The sequence below is a fragment of the Anolis sagrei genome, chromosome 6 (assembly GCF_037176765.1).
Source record: "Anolis sagrei isolate rAnoSag1 chromosome 6, rAnoSag1.mat, whole genome shotgun sequence".
Lineage (NCBI taxonomy): Eukaryota > Metazoa > Chordata > Lepidosauria > Squamata > Dactyloidae > Anolis > Anolis sagrei.
Genome location: NC_090026.1, coordinates 46,208,122 through 46,225,929, shown reverse-complemented (window position 1 = coordinate 46,225,929; position 17,808 = coordinate 46,208,122). Strand labels below are relative to the sequence as shown.

Sequence of the window (17,808 nt, the reverse complement as noted above, 5' to 3'; positions counted from 1 at the left end):
AGGCACCCCGATTTCTTCTACCAACAGCTTTACACCCTCCCCTCGCCTCTTTCTCCACAGACACATTCACACATAAAGTGGTGTTACATTTATATCTTCACAAATATGAAGTCTGCAAGGAGGACATTCCTATTTCCCACACACGTTGCCTGCCACTTCCTACGTGATTCACGACGAGTGGGGACTGATTTTTCCCTGCACTTGTCACTTGCTTGCACTTAAAATGAGTCACAGCGGCCACTGGCAGGCCCCAATTCACCAGGGCCCTGTGACCTGTTTCTCCTGCGCAGGGAAGTTAGGAAAGGCCTGTCTTCTCCTTCCCCAATGCCCACTCACTGTGAAAACACCTTTAAAATCACCAGAGGTTTCTATTTCAGACACTCTTTCCCCCATGGCAGAATTGTCTTAGCAGAACTGTGAAGGGCTGAATCCCACACAGACATCTGCACAGCCCACGGTGAGTCACTCCTCTCCTCTTTTTCTATCTTCTCAGCATCATTCACAAGCCTGTTCCTTTATTAACTGAGAAATATATAGTTTCACAGCATGAACGGGTGTCATATTTTCTCATGAGTCTCTGCCAGCAGCCTGTGCTAAGAAGTGACCCTGTCTCTGAGCAGCTCATTCCTGGATCCTCAGAAAGGGAAGGGGGTAACTATCTGCCCTGTTTCTGTCAGGCTGGAGACAGATTAGCATTTCTTTCCTCCATCCCACAAACTACTGAAGACAATTTGGAAGAGAAGTCTGCTTATAATGGCATAAATCCAGTTTTGGAGGGTTTCTAGATCAAACATCTTTGGCAGGTTTTTGTATTGTTGCAGAATCTGCAAACTCTGTTTCACCAGAGTTGGTACTGGAATGAAAGAAATATAGGCATATGCTATGGAGAAGTAATTATTCTCTCTAAATTATTTTAGGTTTATTAAAATTGACCTTATGTGTACAGACATTCCTTTGTATTCACAGATTCTATCATTCATGATTTGAAAATACTACCCCACCTCCAAAATCCAAAAAAAGGAAAGATTGATTTTTGCCATTTTATATATGGGAAAAACCATTTTATTATGCCACTAGCTGTCCCCTGCCACACATTCCTGTGGCCGTCTGTGTATTATGTGTTTTGTGTGTGTATATATGTGTGTATATATTTGTGTATATATGTGTGTTTGCATATATGTGTGTGTGTGTGTGTGTGTGGTTTTGCACATATGTTGTAATGTATTTTTTATTTTTTGGCTTTTTAAGTCTCTTCTGGTGTGCTTTCCAGTGTTTTTATGAGTGGTCACTCATAATAATAATAATAATAATAATAATAATAATAATAATAATAATAATTTATTTATATACCACCCTATCTCTCTGAGGGGACTCAGAGCGGTTCCCAGGTAAAAATCACAAAACATACAAAGTAAAAACAACATAACCATAAGATTAACAAAACAAAATATGCATAAAAATTGTCACCATAACACACATATATTAAAAGTAATCCTGCCTGTTCAAGGCAATTTTTAAAAAATTTAAAGGCCGGGCCAAGATTTGTGCAAGCCCAAAAAATTCTAGGGGGCCCGGGAATTAAATGCAATGCTATGGCAGGCAACAATAATATTAGGTATGGATCTGTGGCTGTTCATTCTGGGGCTGACTAGAGGAAATGATCTGGGTAATTGGTAGGAAGAATAAGGCTGTATTCGACAATGTATAGGGCTGAGTTAGAACTGGCCATTTTCAAAGGCTTGTTGAAACCACCAGGTCTTCAAGCTGTTACGAAACGAGGGGAGGGATGGGGCCTGTCTTATTTCCCTTGGAAGGGCATTCCAGAGGCGGGGGGCCACCACTGAGAAGGCCCTCTCTCTCGTCCCCACCAACCGCGCTTGAGACGGCAGTGGGACCGAGAGGATGGCCTCCCCGGAAGATCTTAGAGTTCGCGCCAGTTAATAGAAGGAGATGCGATTGCGTAGATAGGCAGGGCCCGAACCATTTAGGGCTTTACAGGTCATTACCTGCACCTTGAATTTGGCTCGGTAACTTATCGGCAGCCAATGAAGCCCGATAGATGTATTGTGTCCAAATTGGGTGTCAATTCGTCTAGTGGTTTTTGAGTTATGCCAATCCCACAAATGAACATTACATTTTTATTTATATAGATTATTCATAATGGGTCTGGAACCAAACCCCAACAGCGCCAAGAGCCCCCTGTATTTACATATATACCTAAGCATAAATGCTGACACACTTATTGAGGGTTTTTGTAGCATATAGTAAGCCTGGTATTGAGCTGTTAAATTTACAGATGCTCTTGTCCCCAAATCAAATGCTGATCTGATGCCTAATTCAGGCTTTCCTCTGTGCTTCAGATGGCATATCTGATGTTTTAAAATGGATTACCATTTTATTTTTTATTGCTTACAGTGTTCCCTGAATATTTACTTAAAATTTATTTGCTTCATTAAAAGAAAGTAATTTTTACAGTTAAAGGAAACCCTGCTCTGATAGTGAAGTGAAGGATAGATTTGTGTTGTCATATAAATGTGTCAGTCAGGAACAGTGTGCAGTCATCATCTAATGTGAAATGGCAGAACAGATTTTTACTAAGCACAATCCTGCAGAGAACCTTGTACCTCTGGAACAAAAACACAGTGAATATGTGATCTCTGCTGAAATTATCAAGATTCTTATACACTTTTTGCCCTCAGTCTCACTGGGTGTTCATTCAAGAGTACTAATATAAGGTATAAAGGAACAGCGTAAGTAACGATTCTAACATGAGAAATGAAGGGAGAACCCCTTGATATAGTAAAGGCTTAGTGATTCAGAATCCTGCTGTGATGTTAACATTATCTCAACTTTTAGAATACATAGAAAGTAATTCATATTAAGATAACCCACCAGTTCACCTAGCTCATTATTGTCTCTGATTAACAACAATTCTCTGTGATCTCAATTAGGGGTCTTTTTCACTTTAGATCAGGCATGGGCAAACTTCAGCTCTCCAAGTGTTTTGGACTTCAACTCCCGGCTGTTAGGAATTGTGGGAGTTGAAGTCCAAAATACCTGGAGGGCCAAAGTTTGCCCATGTCTGCTTCAGATGCAAGGAGGATACTACATAGGGCCTTCTGCATGTATTACTGAACTATAATCCTTCCTCTTGTTATTGATGATGATGGGTGCTTCCAACTCATTTTTTTTACTTATGACGATCTTAAAGCACAGGGTTTTCTTGACAAGATTTGAGAGGGGCTGCCTTTGCCTTCCTCTGAGGATGTGAAATTGTGACTTGCTGAAGGTCACCCAATGGATCCAACTATCAAACCACTAAACAACAGTGGTTCCTTCTAATCATAACAGCATCCTTAGACTGCTGAAGAAACTGCCATGCTGTAAGGAAGAGAACCTGCTGAAAATAATTGAATTAAAGCAGTGAACCAATACATCCGCCAATAATTTACCAATGGAAACAGTGATACATTTATAATACCCCTTGTTTTCACTGCAAAATCACTGCCCACTAACTCTACAAAACACACAGCATATAGATTTCTACAGTAGCAACTGCATTAAATCTGTTGCAATAGAATCAGTAATGTATTGTGCCCCATTTTTTAAAATTAACAAAGATATTGTGACATAGATTTTCATGGTTCAGACCCACTTCAGAGGTATGCAACTATGATGCTCTTTGTGGAATACTGACTGGAAAAATTAGTTTGGATGACAACTTACAGAATCTTCCAGACATTGGCGATACTGGCCTGAGGACTTTTGGAAGCTGTAGTCCCAAAAAGCAATGTATTCTGAACACTTTGTAGATTTGCAAATGCAGGGTAACAGGCAAATATAGATCTATGGAAAGACTGGACAATGTGAACTGGAAAATTATTTTAATAAGGAGATGCTGAGTATTTATGTTTTTATTGGTTTTGTGTGTTTTTTATATTATTGCTAAATGTTTCAAAATTGTATTTTATGTTGTTGGGGGCATCGAATTGTGCCGACTGTAAACCGCCTTGAAGCGCCTTCAGGCTGAGCAAGGTGGTATATAAATACAGTAAATGAATGGATCATTCAAAGAAGAACACCTTGGTCCCTTACCTGATCACAGATCAACTCCCATTTCTTTTCATTGTCATACTGGCTCAATAGCTTCATTTTGTCTGGTGGCAAGTTCATAGAATTCTATAGGACAAGAAGAAAGAGGGAAAATTATTACATAGGCAATGGCCATAACATTGCAGTCCTTTCTAACATGTACTTAAAATCTATTAACAACAGAAGAAAAAGAGAGTGCTATGTAGGATATAGCTCATGATAGGTGAGAGGAAAGGTGCCTACTGGTATTTTATTTGTTTTTGCTTTAAAAAGAAAGAGTGCTTCTGTTTTAGTCATTTTATGCAACACTGACACTATCTGCTAACACATTTATTCCACAGAATTGAGATATGTCTCCCAAACCTTTGTCAGCTGTCTTGATTTATTTCAGAAGTAAACCTGTTTTTTAAAATCCTCATTTGCAGCCATTCTGGAGTTTCTGTGACAATTGTTAGCAAAGCTCTTTCATATGTAAATGGCCTTAGCACTGTGCTTTGTTTTGGAAGCACAGCTTGTGAAGTGGTTGGCAAAGGTATATACGTGAGTCTGCTTCTTTCAGTTCATTACTTATCCACACTATGAGCATTACCATTTCTTAACTGCTCCAAGGGGAACTACATCTTTATTCTTGTTGTTGTTTATTTGTTCAGTTGCTTCCGACTCTTCATGACCTCATGGACCAGCCCACGCCAGAGCTCCCTGTCGGCTGTCACCACCTACAGCTCCTTCAGAGTCAAGCCAGTCACTTCAAGGATACCATCCATCCATCTTGCTATTGGTCGTCCCCTCTTCCTTTTTCCTTCCATTTCCCCCAGCATAATTGTCTTCTTTAAGCTTTCCTGTTACCAAAGTACTTCAACTTTGTCTCTAATATCCTTCCCTCCAATGAGCAGTCGGGCTTTATTTCCTGAAGTATGGACTGGTTGGATCTTCTCGCAGTCCAAGGCACTCTCAGAACTTTCCTCCAACACCACAGTTCAAAAGCATCTATCTTCCTTCGCTCAGCCTTCCCTATGGTCCAGCTCTCACATCCGTAGGTGACAATGGGGAATACCATTGCTTTAACTATGTGGATCTTCATTGCCAGTGTGATGTCTCTACTCTTCACTATTTTATGGAGATTAGTCATTGCTCTCCTCCCAAGAAGTAGACATCTTCTGATTTCCTGGCTGCAGTCTGCGTCTGCAGTAATCTTTGAACCTAGAAATACAAAGTCTGTCACTGCCTCCATGTTTTCTCCCTCTATTTGCCAGTTATCAACCATATTGCCATAATCTTGGTTTTTTGATGTTTAACTGCAACCCAGCTTTTGCACTTTCTTCTTTCACCTTGATTAGAAGGCTTCTCAGTTCCTCCTTGCTTTCGGCCATCAAAGTGCTATCATCTGCACATCTAAGGTTGTTGATGTTTCTTCCGGCAATTTTAACCCCAGCCTTGAATTCTTCAAATATATCCTTCTTCAAATTCTTCAAATTCTATTCCTCAAATATATCCTCCTTGTTCTTCCATCAATGTTTAAAAAGAATTTGATAGGAACTTAAGATTTTGGTGGCTGGCACTATGTACTAGAGCTCATGTCACTGTATTTGTGTTGATTATCCAGCAATTCAAAATATTTTTATCCAAATATGCCTGGGTATTAGTCATTTTATTTCCTGTTGCTCTGCAGTTTGATCCACATATTAATTCAATTCTTAAAATCATAATCTTCACATCTTAAACTGATTTTTTAAATATAAAATCTCAATAACTGCTGCATACAAAGTTGATTTAATTTTATTATACATTTATTGTTTGTCAACTTGACTAATCCACATGAGAAAGCAGGATATAATTTTCCCATTCCCTCCCAGCTGTGAGCATGCCATAGCTAATGAGTATGCTCAATTCTTATTGAGCTGTTTTGGGTGTTTTCCCCATTGTAATGATTCCCCCCGCCCCCCAACCTAAAAATATGTGTATTTTCCCCCAAACCTACTGATTCTTCTCTCTTGTGCATGGATGGCAACATTTTATCTACATAAGCAATGATACTTGCGTCTAGACACCTAAATTGTATGTTCTTAAAGCATACACAAAACCATACAGTATTGAGACACATTTGAATATCAAAGTACCACTATTTAGAGATTATCTGACGGTCTATGATAAACTGATTCATTGCAAGAAGAATTTTATACAAACTGGGTTGATTGGGTGGCTCCTGTGGTCCCCTCCAATTTGATGATTCTTTGACTGCACTGTTCATTTGGACGATTGCTTAATTTTAGACATTTGTCTGAAATGATTTGAGAAAGGGCAGTACATCTATTATACAGATGATCATATCCTCCTTTTGAGCTTTCCAAAGGCAACAGTTTGGCCACTGTGTGAACAGAATAGCTGGGCTGGGTAAACCTGTAGAGTCATGTAGTAAGGCTCTCCTTCTCCTTCTACAGGTTGAGTCTCAATTAGAAATCTGAAATATTCCAGAACCTAAAATTATGCATATTATAGTTTCTGATAGTTCCATGTACACAAATTTTGTTTTGGGCACAACATTGCTAAAAACATGGTGTATAAAATCACCTTCAGGCAAGATGTAGAAGGAGTATAGGAGTATAGGAGACATACATACTTATTTTGTTTAAGCTATGCTGTACACTTGATCTTAGCCAAAAAGACAAGAATTGGGTGTTTAGACCTGGGTCATAACTCCAAGATGTCCATTATGTATATGCAAATATTGCAAAACCTCAAGATATTTAACACATTTCTGATTCCAAGCATTTCAGATTAGAGATACCAATGCTGTACTAATAGTTTTCTGACTAAAAGGAACCAAGTTTAAGGCTCAACAGGTCACTTAATTTATGGAGAAAACACAAAAGCTGTGTATGAATATATTTTACTTGAGTGTATATTGTAAGTAGAAGGAATTTTAAGAACGTAGGAAGGACTCCATTCATCTCACTTAGAAACCACCAATAAAAAGCAAAGTTATTTCTAATGCTACTAAACACCAAGAGCCATGAAAAATGACATAGAGTACAACCACAGTATCCACAATACCGGTATCGGCAGTTTCATTTATCCACAACCAACAAAATAGTCTTCCCTGTGCATTTTTTGGGTCCTTCATATTCTTGAGCCAAAGGTCCTTCGTTTCAATATGGTTTACTATTATCTGTTGTTGTTCATTCGTTCAGTCGCCTCCGACTCTTCGTGACCTCATGGACCAGCCCACGCCAGAGCTCCCTGTCGGCCGTTACCACCCCCAGCTCCCTCAAGGTCAGTCCAGTCACTTCAAGGATGCCATCCATCCATCTTGCCCTTGGTCGGCCCCTCTTCCTTTTGCCTTCCACTTTCCCCAGCATAATTGTCTTCTCTAGGCTTTCCTGTCTCCTCATGATGTGACCAAAGTACTTCAACTTTGTCTCTAGTATCTTTCCCTCCAGTGAGCAGTCGGGCTTTATTTCCTGGAGGATGGACTGGTTGGATCTTCTCGCAGTCCAAGGCACTCTCAGCACTTTCCTCCAACACCACAGCTCAAAAGCATCGATCTTCCTTCGCTCAGCCTTCCCTAAGGTCCAGCTCTCACATCCGTAGGTTACTACAGGGTTACTATTATCTACTGTTTCACATATCCATGCAGAGTCTGGGAACATATCCTCTGTGCATAGGAGGATTATACTGTTGTATTCCTAAAATGTGTCCGGATTTTTAAGCTGCTTCATCTCCCTTTTATCACTGACTGACCATTAATATAGCTACTGTCATAAGAACAGTATAGTGTGATGTCTGGAAAGTCTGACTGGGAGATCCAGATTGTAATCTCTCCAGAGCCAGGAATTTCACTAGGAGGCCATGGGCCAGTCACTTGCTTGCAGCCTGACCTACCACATAGAGTTGATGTTGTGGTCATAAAGGGAGGAGGAGAATCATATGCTCTGTCTTGAGTCTCTGGACCAAAGGTGGACAGAAATGTAACAAAAAAATTGAATAAATGCAAACAACTCTTTCTGAGTACAAACATCAATCAGAGTCAAATGCAACAGTTACAAACACTACCCAGAGATTTCCCTTGTATCCACCACTACCATCAACAAATTACTTATTCTATTACTTATTATCCGTGCAGTCGCATTCTCCCCTTACTGTATGGCATGCTCTTACAACAGATTGCGAATTACAATTTTTAACAACAGGTGAAGGAGGAAGGATTCAAAGGGAGAAATAAAACACACGACAAAATTGTGACTTCTTTTCAATCCAGATTTAATGATACAATATGATACTATTGTTGCAACCTGAAATGCTACTAAACACAAGCCAAACCTTTCATTGGACTAATTTACTGGAGTGATACAATCTTACACTACTTTCCTTGGACTAATTTACTATACAAACTGCTCTACGTAACTTGAGTTATGCTACACAGGAGACTCAAAGCATGTTGTTCCTAAGCCATAATTTCCTAATAACATGAATACTTGTGGGTGTTATGTTTCCCTTTTTGCTATGACATACTGGAAGAAAAAGGAACGCCTTGGCTCCTTGTGACCAAGAGGTCTGCTTGCTTGGATGAAATCAGCATATATTTAGAGGAGATTTTCTAAGTAGGAGGAAGTTGCATGCCACCCATGTGCTAGGCACTTGTAACCACAGTTGCTCAACCCGGTCCTTCCCCACTTCCCCTATGAACAGTGGTAGTTTAGAACTCATTACAGACATAAGAAATAAAACAGGATCAAGATTGTATTTGGGCCCATTTTGCAGATCTGCTCATTTGTCATGTGCAGGCTTTCTTCTTTTTTCAATGACAAACAACATCAAGCTATGGAAACTTTTTTTGGTTACTCTATAGCTAATGTCAGTATCCATGTGTACTGATTAAACTTTTGCCCACTTGATGATACAGACTTGCCAAATCCTCTATTTCAAATGAGAAGCATCTGCTTTGAGTCCCAGTTTTACCCATTATCCTGATCGATTTTACATTCCTTGAGCAGTACCATCTTCAAAGTAAGCTAACAGCAGATCTAAAGAAAGTGACAACATTTGACTTATTTTTTATGAAAATGAAATTGATATACCAGAAGCAGAACATCTTGCAGATAGTGGGATGGTTTCCAGATTCCAAATTGGGCTAAACCTAAGGACTGGAGCCACTGTGAGCCAATTTCCAGGCTCCATCCTAGATATGTGACGCAAAAGGAAACTGTGATGTAGGACACTGAAAATGATGGTGGTACAGCAGAAGCAACAGGAATACATTCTTGCTGTCCAGTTTCTGGTGTAGACCATCTCTATCCCAGAATCAGATCTGAAGTCAGACTGAAAGTAAATCTAGACAGTCCTTCTCTTTCTAAGAAACTCTCTCCCTAGAGATTCCATGTAGTCAGAATGAATTATTATTAGACACTGATATATCAATCCTTTATTAATTTGTCTAAAACATCTTGAAAGCTATCTGTATGGTGACTTTGATAACTACTTGTGACAGCGAATGTCTTGGTTGTATACTTATTCAGAATTCCACAACAGCCGATTCCACTGGGTGAGAGAAAAAAGAAAAATGAAATTGGTATGCTTTGTCACACACATTCATGATTTTATTGACTTTGATCATGTTTTGATATACTTGGATTTTCCCCAACTAAAGGGTCCTCCTCTTTTCCTCATAAATGTTCCAACTCCTAGATATTTTTGCACCCTTTCCAGCTCTATAATATACTTTCTGAGATGGGGTGACCTGAACAGAAGACAGGATTCCAAAAACGGCTGCACCAAAGATTTAATTATGGACATTATAATTTATGATAATGGCATTTCTATTTTCAGTTCCCATCTTAATGGTGTCTAGATTGGATTTTGTCTTTTTCACAGCTGTCATACAGTGAGCTGCCATCTTCAATGAGCTCTCTGCTGTGACCCTAAGATCCCTTTTCTAGTTAGTCACTATTAATGCTGGTAATGTATTTGTGGCATTAGCATTTTCCCCCCAACGTGCATCACTTTAGTCTTGTATACAACTCCATGAGCCATTTTGCCAATTTGGTATGATCCTTTTGTGTGCACTCTGCTATTTTCAACTAGAATAATTTGGTGTCTTCTGCAAACATGACTGTTCATCAGATAATTTATAAACGAAATAATTGCAAATATAACAAAACATTGACCTCAGTACAAGTTCCTATTTTACTCTACTTTATGGACTGCCGGTTTATTCCTATCTCTGATTTCTATTCTCATACCTTCCATATTTCTAAGACCATCTTTCTTCTGGCCCAGGAGGGTCCTCCTCACAGTGATTCTCAACCTGGAGTCCCCAGATGTTTTTGGCCTTCAACTCCCAGAAATCCTAACAGCTGGTAAACTGACTGGGATTTCTGGGAGTTGTAGGCCAAAAACATCTGGGGACCCCAGGCTGAGAACCACTGCCTTAGAAGAAGACATGTGGACTTATAAGAAGCTAGCATGGTGTAGTGGTGGAGATACTGTACTAAGCCCAGCATCAGGATTTAATTCCCACTCAGCTATGGAAGTCCACTGAGTGGCCTTGGGCAAATCACATTCTCAAGCAAGGGCAAAGACCCCTCTTAACAACTCTTGCCAAGAAAACCTCATGATAGCTTTTAAGTTGCAAACAATGTGAAGGCAACAACATTTTTTTTAAAAAAAACTGGACAGGGACATTGTTGAAGCTATGATGGTTCTTTTTCAGCCTTGCTCTTCTATAGGAGTTCTGTTTGCATGATTTCTACACATTTTACCGAAAGTAAATATTATATGTCCTGTAATTTCCTGGAATGCAGCAAATTCTTTAAAAACTTTTAGGATGGTTTTAAAAAGTTTGGGTGAAATGGCTTCCTAAGGCTTACTTGGAAAATTTGAACACATCATTGAAAATGAAACTGTTCCTTCCTATGGTTAAAAATGATTAAAATTGTTTTAATATAGTCAAATCCCAGTAACTGACAAATAGGATCCTCTGTAAAGTAAAACCTCAGACTACAGAACATCAGTCATTGTGAAGAAATGGATATTGAGGTAATCAACCATTAACAGTACATGACAGATAGGCAGACTATCAAATTGAAAGAGTAAACTAAATTGAGCCTCCAAGGCCCTACATTGACTGCTTCACTATTGTTTATCCACAATGGGTTTAACACTGACATCCTTTCTCTGGCATCTCAGTGGCCTTGGATCTTGAGACCTTGAGATCTTGAAAGCTGCTAGGAATTTCCATCTGGCTACCTGTTACTATAGCAACTATATGAGCTGCCATATTGAAAGAGACTGCTGGTGCTCAAGGTCATCATACAACCTCAAGAGCAACCCATGTTATAGCAGAATCAATAGGGCTCTTCCATGCCGATCATAACAAATGTAAGATTCTCAATGAATGCATCACAGAGGAAGATTCTGGAAATTTCACAACAGGGAGAAATAGAATGTATAGTCCGCATGTGTTATTATTTCGGGCTCATATGTACTGTACCATATTCAAAACCTGCTGTGTGCAAAACAACACCAGTGCTAAATGTATCACTTGTCTCCTGCTAGTTTCAACAAACCACAAAACTACAGTATACATCAAAAGAAGCATAAGGGTGGCCACGTGTCTTTCTTGCTTTCAAGAGGACAGCAGTCTATTTAAAGGGCTCTTCAGTCCAAATCTAGTTTAACAATCAAGAATCATTAAAAAGGGAAGAGCTTCTCTATTGATAGTTAACATCTGGACAAACAGAGTAGGCACACAAGCCATTCAGTCAGCAATGCCTTCCATAATTTTAAAAGCTTTCTCTGTAACATTAAGGCAGGAAAGAGGGTGGAATAAGCAGCCTGATCCTAGAATAAATGTAAGATTCTACTCTACATATTACATCTTTCGTCCACTTTTTCACATAGGAAGGAATTTTTGATGGACCCATTTCAGACATTTTTTTATTGTGAATAAAAATGTGGATCATCGTTTGGAACTAAGTGAGAATTTTGAGAGGAAAAAGAGACCATTTTAAGAAATTGCATGGGTCAATTTAAATTTATGGAAGCTTATTTCAAAAACTGATCAATGTCACATATTGACCCCCACTGAGGCCCCTTCCACACAGCTGAATAAAATCCCACATTTTATGCTTTGAATTGGATTATATGGCAGTGTGGACTTAGATAACACATTTCAAAGCAGATATTGTGGGATTTTCTGTCTTGATATTCTGGGTTATATGGATGTGTGGAAGGGCCCAGAGATCCCCATAAGCTTATTACTATTGTCCTCCCAACCCTGCTATATGCCTGCGAAACGTGGACTGTCTACAGACATCACATGCAACTCCTGGAACGATTCCATCAGTGCTGCCTCCAGAAAATCCTGTAAATCTCTTGGGAAGACAAGCGGACAAACGTCAGCATTCTGGAAGAAGCAAAGACCACCAGCACTGAAGCAATGGTCCTCCGCCATCAACTCCGCTGGACAGATCACATTGTCCAGATGCCCGACCACCATCTCCCAAAGCAGTTGCTCTACTCCGAACTCAAGAATGGAAAATGGAATGTTGGTGGACAGGAAAAGAGATTTAAAGATGGGCTCAAAACCAACCTTAAAAACTCTGGCATAGATACTGAGAACTGGGAAGCCCTGGCTCTTGAGCACTCCAGCTGGAGGTCAGCTGTGACCAGCAGTGCTGCAGAATTTGAAGAGGCACAAATGGAGGGTGAGAGAAACGTGCCAAGAGGAAGGCACATCAAGCCAACCCCAACTGAGACCGCCTTCCACCTGGAAACCAATGCCCTCACTGTGGGAGACGATGCAGGTCAAGAATAGGGTTCCACAGTCACCTACGGACCCACAAGAATCCTGAAAGACTATCCTACTTGGCCAACGAGGTATCGCCCAAGTAAAGTAAGTAAAAGTATTACTATGTGTATTATCAGTGCCTCCAAGCGTCTATCACTTGTTTATATCCATAGTCTGCCAAGACTGTGTCTCCAGCAGGGAGTGAATTTGGAATCATCACAGCGACTATGTTAGATTTGCTGTAATGTAATGTTGGATTTGCTGTAATTGCCTCTGAACCCAGACTATGTGCCATATTCTATAATTGTCTCTTGAGCAGCATGAGACGTAAAAGCCCATGTCATTCAAAAGAGGACCAATTTAATTCTTCTCCAAATCCACTTGAGAGCCCTCATATCCTATGATCTTTTTGTAAGGACTTTACAAATGGCTCAGAGCATTGCAGAGCAGGGACAACTTCCCTGTTTCACCCATTCACCCATCTAAAAGCAATTTAAAATTGTTTGTTTTGATGTCAGTTAAGGGAACATCAGACAGCACTACCTGGAGAAAACTATGTCAAAATTTCATATTCCTCAAAAACTGCATGGGATAGTTTTCTTTAAGGCATGCAACCGTGCTTGCAACATCAAGTAACACTATTAATAGGTGAGTACCAGTCTCTGCTTGCAGTAATAAACATATCCCATGTCCTCATGTCCTGGCTTCAAACTACAGGAAAGGGGATTTCATCTGAACATTAGAAAGAACTTCTTGACTGTGAAAGCTGCTCAACAGTGGAACTATCTGCCCCAGAGTGTGGTGGAGACTCCTTCTTTGGAGGCTTTTAAACAGAGGCTGGATGGCCATCTGTCAGGGGTGCTTTGAATGCTATTTTCCTGTTTTTTGGCAGAGGGTTGGACTGGATGGTCCACGAGGTCTCTTCCAACTCTATGATTCTGTGATTCTTTACATCTTCTGCAAAATTCCAATGCAAGATAAAAATTTGAGGTAGCCAGCTTTACTGTAAGATTGTTTGCTTTCAAGTAATTTTGACTTACGATAACTCTAAGGTAAAGGTAAAGGTTTCCTCTGACATTAAGTCTAGTCGTGCCCAGCTCTGAGGGATGGTGCTCATCTCCATTTCAAAGCTGAAGAACCGGCATTGTCTGTAGACACTTCCAAGGTCATGTGGCCAGCAGGACTGCTTGGAGTGCCGTTACCTTCCTGCCGAAGCAGTACCTATTGATCTACTTACATTGCATATTTTTGCACTACTAGGTTGGCAGAAGTTGGGCCTAAAAGCGGGAGCTCACTCCACTCCCCGGATTCAAACCACCAACCTTTCGGTCAGCAAGTTCAGCAGCTCAGCAGTTTAACCCGCTGCGCCACCAGTGGGCCCTATGATAACCCTAAAATGTGCCTATTATGGGGTTTTCTTGACATAGTTGTTTTGGAGTTTGCCATTGCGCCTTTCTATAAGGCTGAGAGAATGTGAATTGCTCAAGGTCACCTTGTGGGTTTCCATGGCCAAGTTAACATTCAAACCCTGCTCTCTCTATGTCCTAGTCCAACACTCAAACCACTACACCAGACTAACTCTCTTACTGTATTATCTCATTATTTTAGTTAGGTGACTGCACCAAGGAGATTTGTCAATATCTGTGCATTCTGGTGCTTAAAAGATAAAGGCCAGTAGGTTCCTGCAAGAGTATTACCATTACCATGTTTGGGAAGGACACGGAGTTTTGCTTTTCTCCAGGAAGATGAATTTGTTAACCTCCTGCAGAAACCTATTAAATAAATTCACTAGGATGCAAGAAAATTAATCTCTTCCTGAGGATTTACTGTTATTTGGCTTTAGGTGATATTATTTTTTGTATTATATTTGTATGGATGCCGTATGCTCTATAGAGAGGCTCAATTAATTATCCATTGCTCCCGTTAAAGAGTGATTCCAGTATATATATGTTCATAGTAACATTTAGGAAATGTCTATGTTGTTGCGACTTATTTATTGGGAAGTTTTCTGCATAGTTGCCAATATACTTAGAACAATCTTGATGAAGAAACTGGGAAGAGGTTTCGGACTCCTATCACTTACTGGTGAAAATTTAGTCTAAAGTAAACGACAAATCTTGAAAGCATCCTTGCTATCTAAGAGATCCTGCCTAAAGCCTGTTTGAGAGACTGCTATGGTGTCTTCCCTCCAAATTATTGGCTTTTCTTGAATTTTGCACAATATAAAAACTCTCAGAGTTCAACAAAGACTTCTTGCTACCTGAGGTGAAGCAGAAAATGGTGCATACCACTCATTTTAGTCAAAATAATAAAGAAATATTGGCATATGAGGTAAAAAAAAAAAGCTCTCAAACTCTCATCCATTGCAGTAAAAGTACATTATAAATATAGTCAACAACAATATGCTGGTAAAACCCTAAGTTTGCTTGCTGAGCTGGATACTTCATTCTGATAAATTGCAATTCCAGTTTTCTTTACTTGGTTAAGAAAAGAAGCAACACTGATATCCTTTACTATGGACAACAGACTTCAATGAAGGCCATATTATATCAAAAAACAATTTCACAGACCTCACAGTTCTCATAAGTTAGCTTAGGTAGGTTTGTATTGGGCACTACTTTGCTGAGCATGAGAGACCTACTTAACTTCTATGCATGACTTTGCACTTAGGTTCATTTTGAGATGATGCTACATGCTACCCAAGTATGTTTGGGTCACTTTTTAAGCTCCATCATTTCCACACATTCCAAATGGATAATGAGGAACACTGCCAGGATGAAACAAAGCTTCAAGTGAAACAGTAATTTTAACAAGATGTTCTTATCTTTGAGGTACAATTAATGCCATACATTAGGTTAATTGCATTATGGAGAGACTGGGGATGGGGGACAGATACTTCAAGTTGAGAATCACATTGTTCTGGATTTCTTGTCCTAGAAGTATGCTGAGATGTATTATCCCGTTCTTCTCCACCAACCATCCTGGCAAGTGCTACTTTAATCTACTGTCTAACAACACCTGGAGGGGCACATGATCTTTCTTTAAGCCTTTAGAAATGATCTTTCAGGGTTTTTTTTGGATCAAACTAAAATTCTTAGCATTCAGCCACCAGGCATCTCCAATGTCATCTGCTTTTGAAGATATCAAAGAAAAAGTTTAAGGAAGCCCTTGAAAAATAGGTGTTTCCTATTAAGGTCTGTATTGGAAAGATAATAAAAAAAGATTCCATAAAAAGTAAGATAGCCACTTTCCCCCCTTTGAAGAGTCTCCTGCATCATATTGATTAGTAAACTACTTAGATTTTAAGATGGGAAGTTGATGATTTCTCTAGTGTGTTTCTTATAATATTAGTACATGGGGTGGGAAGGGCTCCTTTCAAAAGAATGATAATGGACCTAATACAGCTTTTCAGAGCTCTGCAATTCAGTGCCGAGATAGTGGAACAATTGTTCATATCCCCCACCACCTCAACATTTTTTCCTAGTCAGCATTTTGCTCGCGTTGACTTTTAAAAGCACTAGAAAGAGCTTCCCTCCCCACAGTTAACATTGTGTGCTCTGTCTTCACGACTGTTGTCATAACTTCTCATGACCAGAATATTAAGAACATTTCACCCTCCCAGAGACATATCATTTCCTTTCCTATAGTATCAAGAGGAAGATAAAGCTAGAAGGGACTGACACTGAATGCACATTTGACCATTACTGCTAATTATAATTACAGAAAGAAAATAAATAAATGCTAATTTTCTCTCTCACACACACACAAACATACTTGTGCACAATCTCCTATGGAGGAATTGGGCTATGAGGATTCCATATAATTTTCTGCCAAGAACAAAAATGATATCAATACTACTCAAATAAGAAAGCAATTATGCACTGGCCAAACAAATGAATGTAATGTACTCCATCTGCAAGGTGTAATGGTACTTTTCATTCCATCACCTTATGACTCTACCAATTTATTTCAAACCCATTTCTTTTTATTATATTGTCAATAATAGGAAAGAAAGAAATAAAGATAGAGGAAAAAAAGGAAGAAAAAAGAAATATTCACATGGAAAGTGGGAGAACATTCATTTTATAGGAAAGTCAGAAAATTGTAGAAGAGATGTGGTAGTCGTAGATCCTAGAAATAATAATAATAATAATAGTAGTAGTAGTAGTAGTAGTAGTAATAGTAATAAAAATAGTAAACATCCAAAGGTGGAGAGAAAGAAGAAAAAAATGAGAAAAAATATAATTAAAAAAATGAAACGATGACTTCCATTCTGTGCTTTGGCTGTTACTTCTTGTCTTTATCTTCCCAATTTTATTAAAAAAATTAAACAAAGAAGAATATATCTATAAATATACATTGTTCAAAGAAGCACCTCTAAGAACTGTCTTTCTAATTTTTTCCCTTTTCATACACATCAAAAACAGTCCATCTTTCTTATTGGGCTTCCCAAATTCGACTTCAAAAGAAACGTTAATTTTTCCATGTCTCTAATTTCTCTACCAGTTTATTAATACCTCGTTCTCTTGCATATGTCAGCCAGGCCTTCTTATGCAATGCAAAAGTTGGAAATATTTTACTCCCAAAAATGTATTTCCTCTATCAGAGCCTGAACAGGAGAGCAGATATGAACTCAGAAGCAGCAGCAGGTGAGATAGGCCTGGTTGAACACTCCCCATTCCATTTTCTAATTACAAAGACTCCTCAGAATAAAAGCTGAAATATCATAGTTCTATTTTGCTGGAATCTACCAATTCAGCTCAGAGTGGCTTTTCCATTTATAGCAGAGTGATAAAGGGACAAGCTGAAAATAACAGAACTTTCACTTCTACACAACTTCTATTACTTTATAGTTTCTCTTAGGGGTCTGGACCAGACAATTCAATCCACACCAAACTTAGCAGTACTAAGTTTATAGGTTTCAGAATAAA

The 17,808-nt window shown here is 39.1% G+C and overlaps 1 protein-coding gene across 6 annotated transcripts in view; it reads right to left on the bottom strand.

Annotated features, from left to right (window-relative positions):
• The window catches only part of FMNL1 (formin like 1), a 112,998-nt gene that overhangs the window by 59,167 nt on the left and 36,023 nt on the right, over positions 1-17,808 (bottom strand). For all 6 annotated transcript variants that reach the window (XM_060781174.2, XM_060781177.2, XM_060781178.2 and 3 more), the window contains exon 2: positions 4,096-4,179. In XM_060781174.2, coding sequence (XP_060637157.2) covers positions 4,096-4,179 — 84 coding nt within the window. The remainder of the gene's footprint in view (positions 1-4,095; positions 4,180-17,808) is intronic.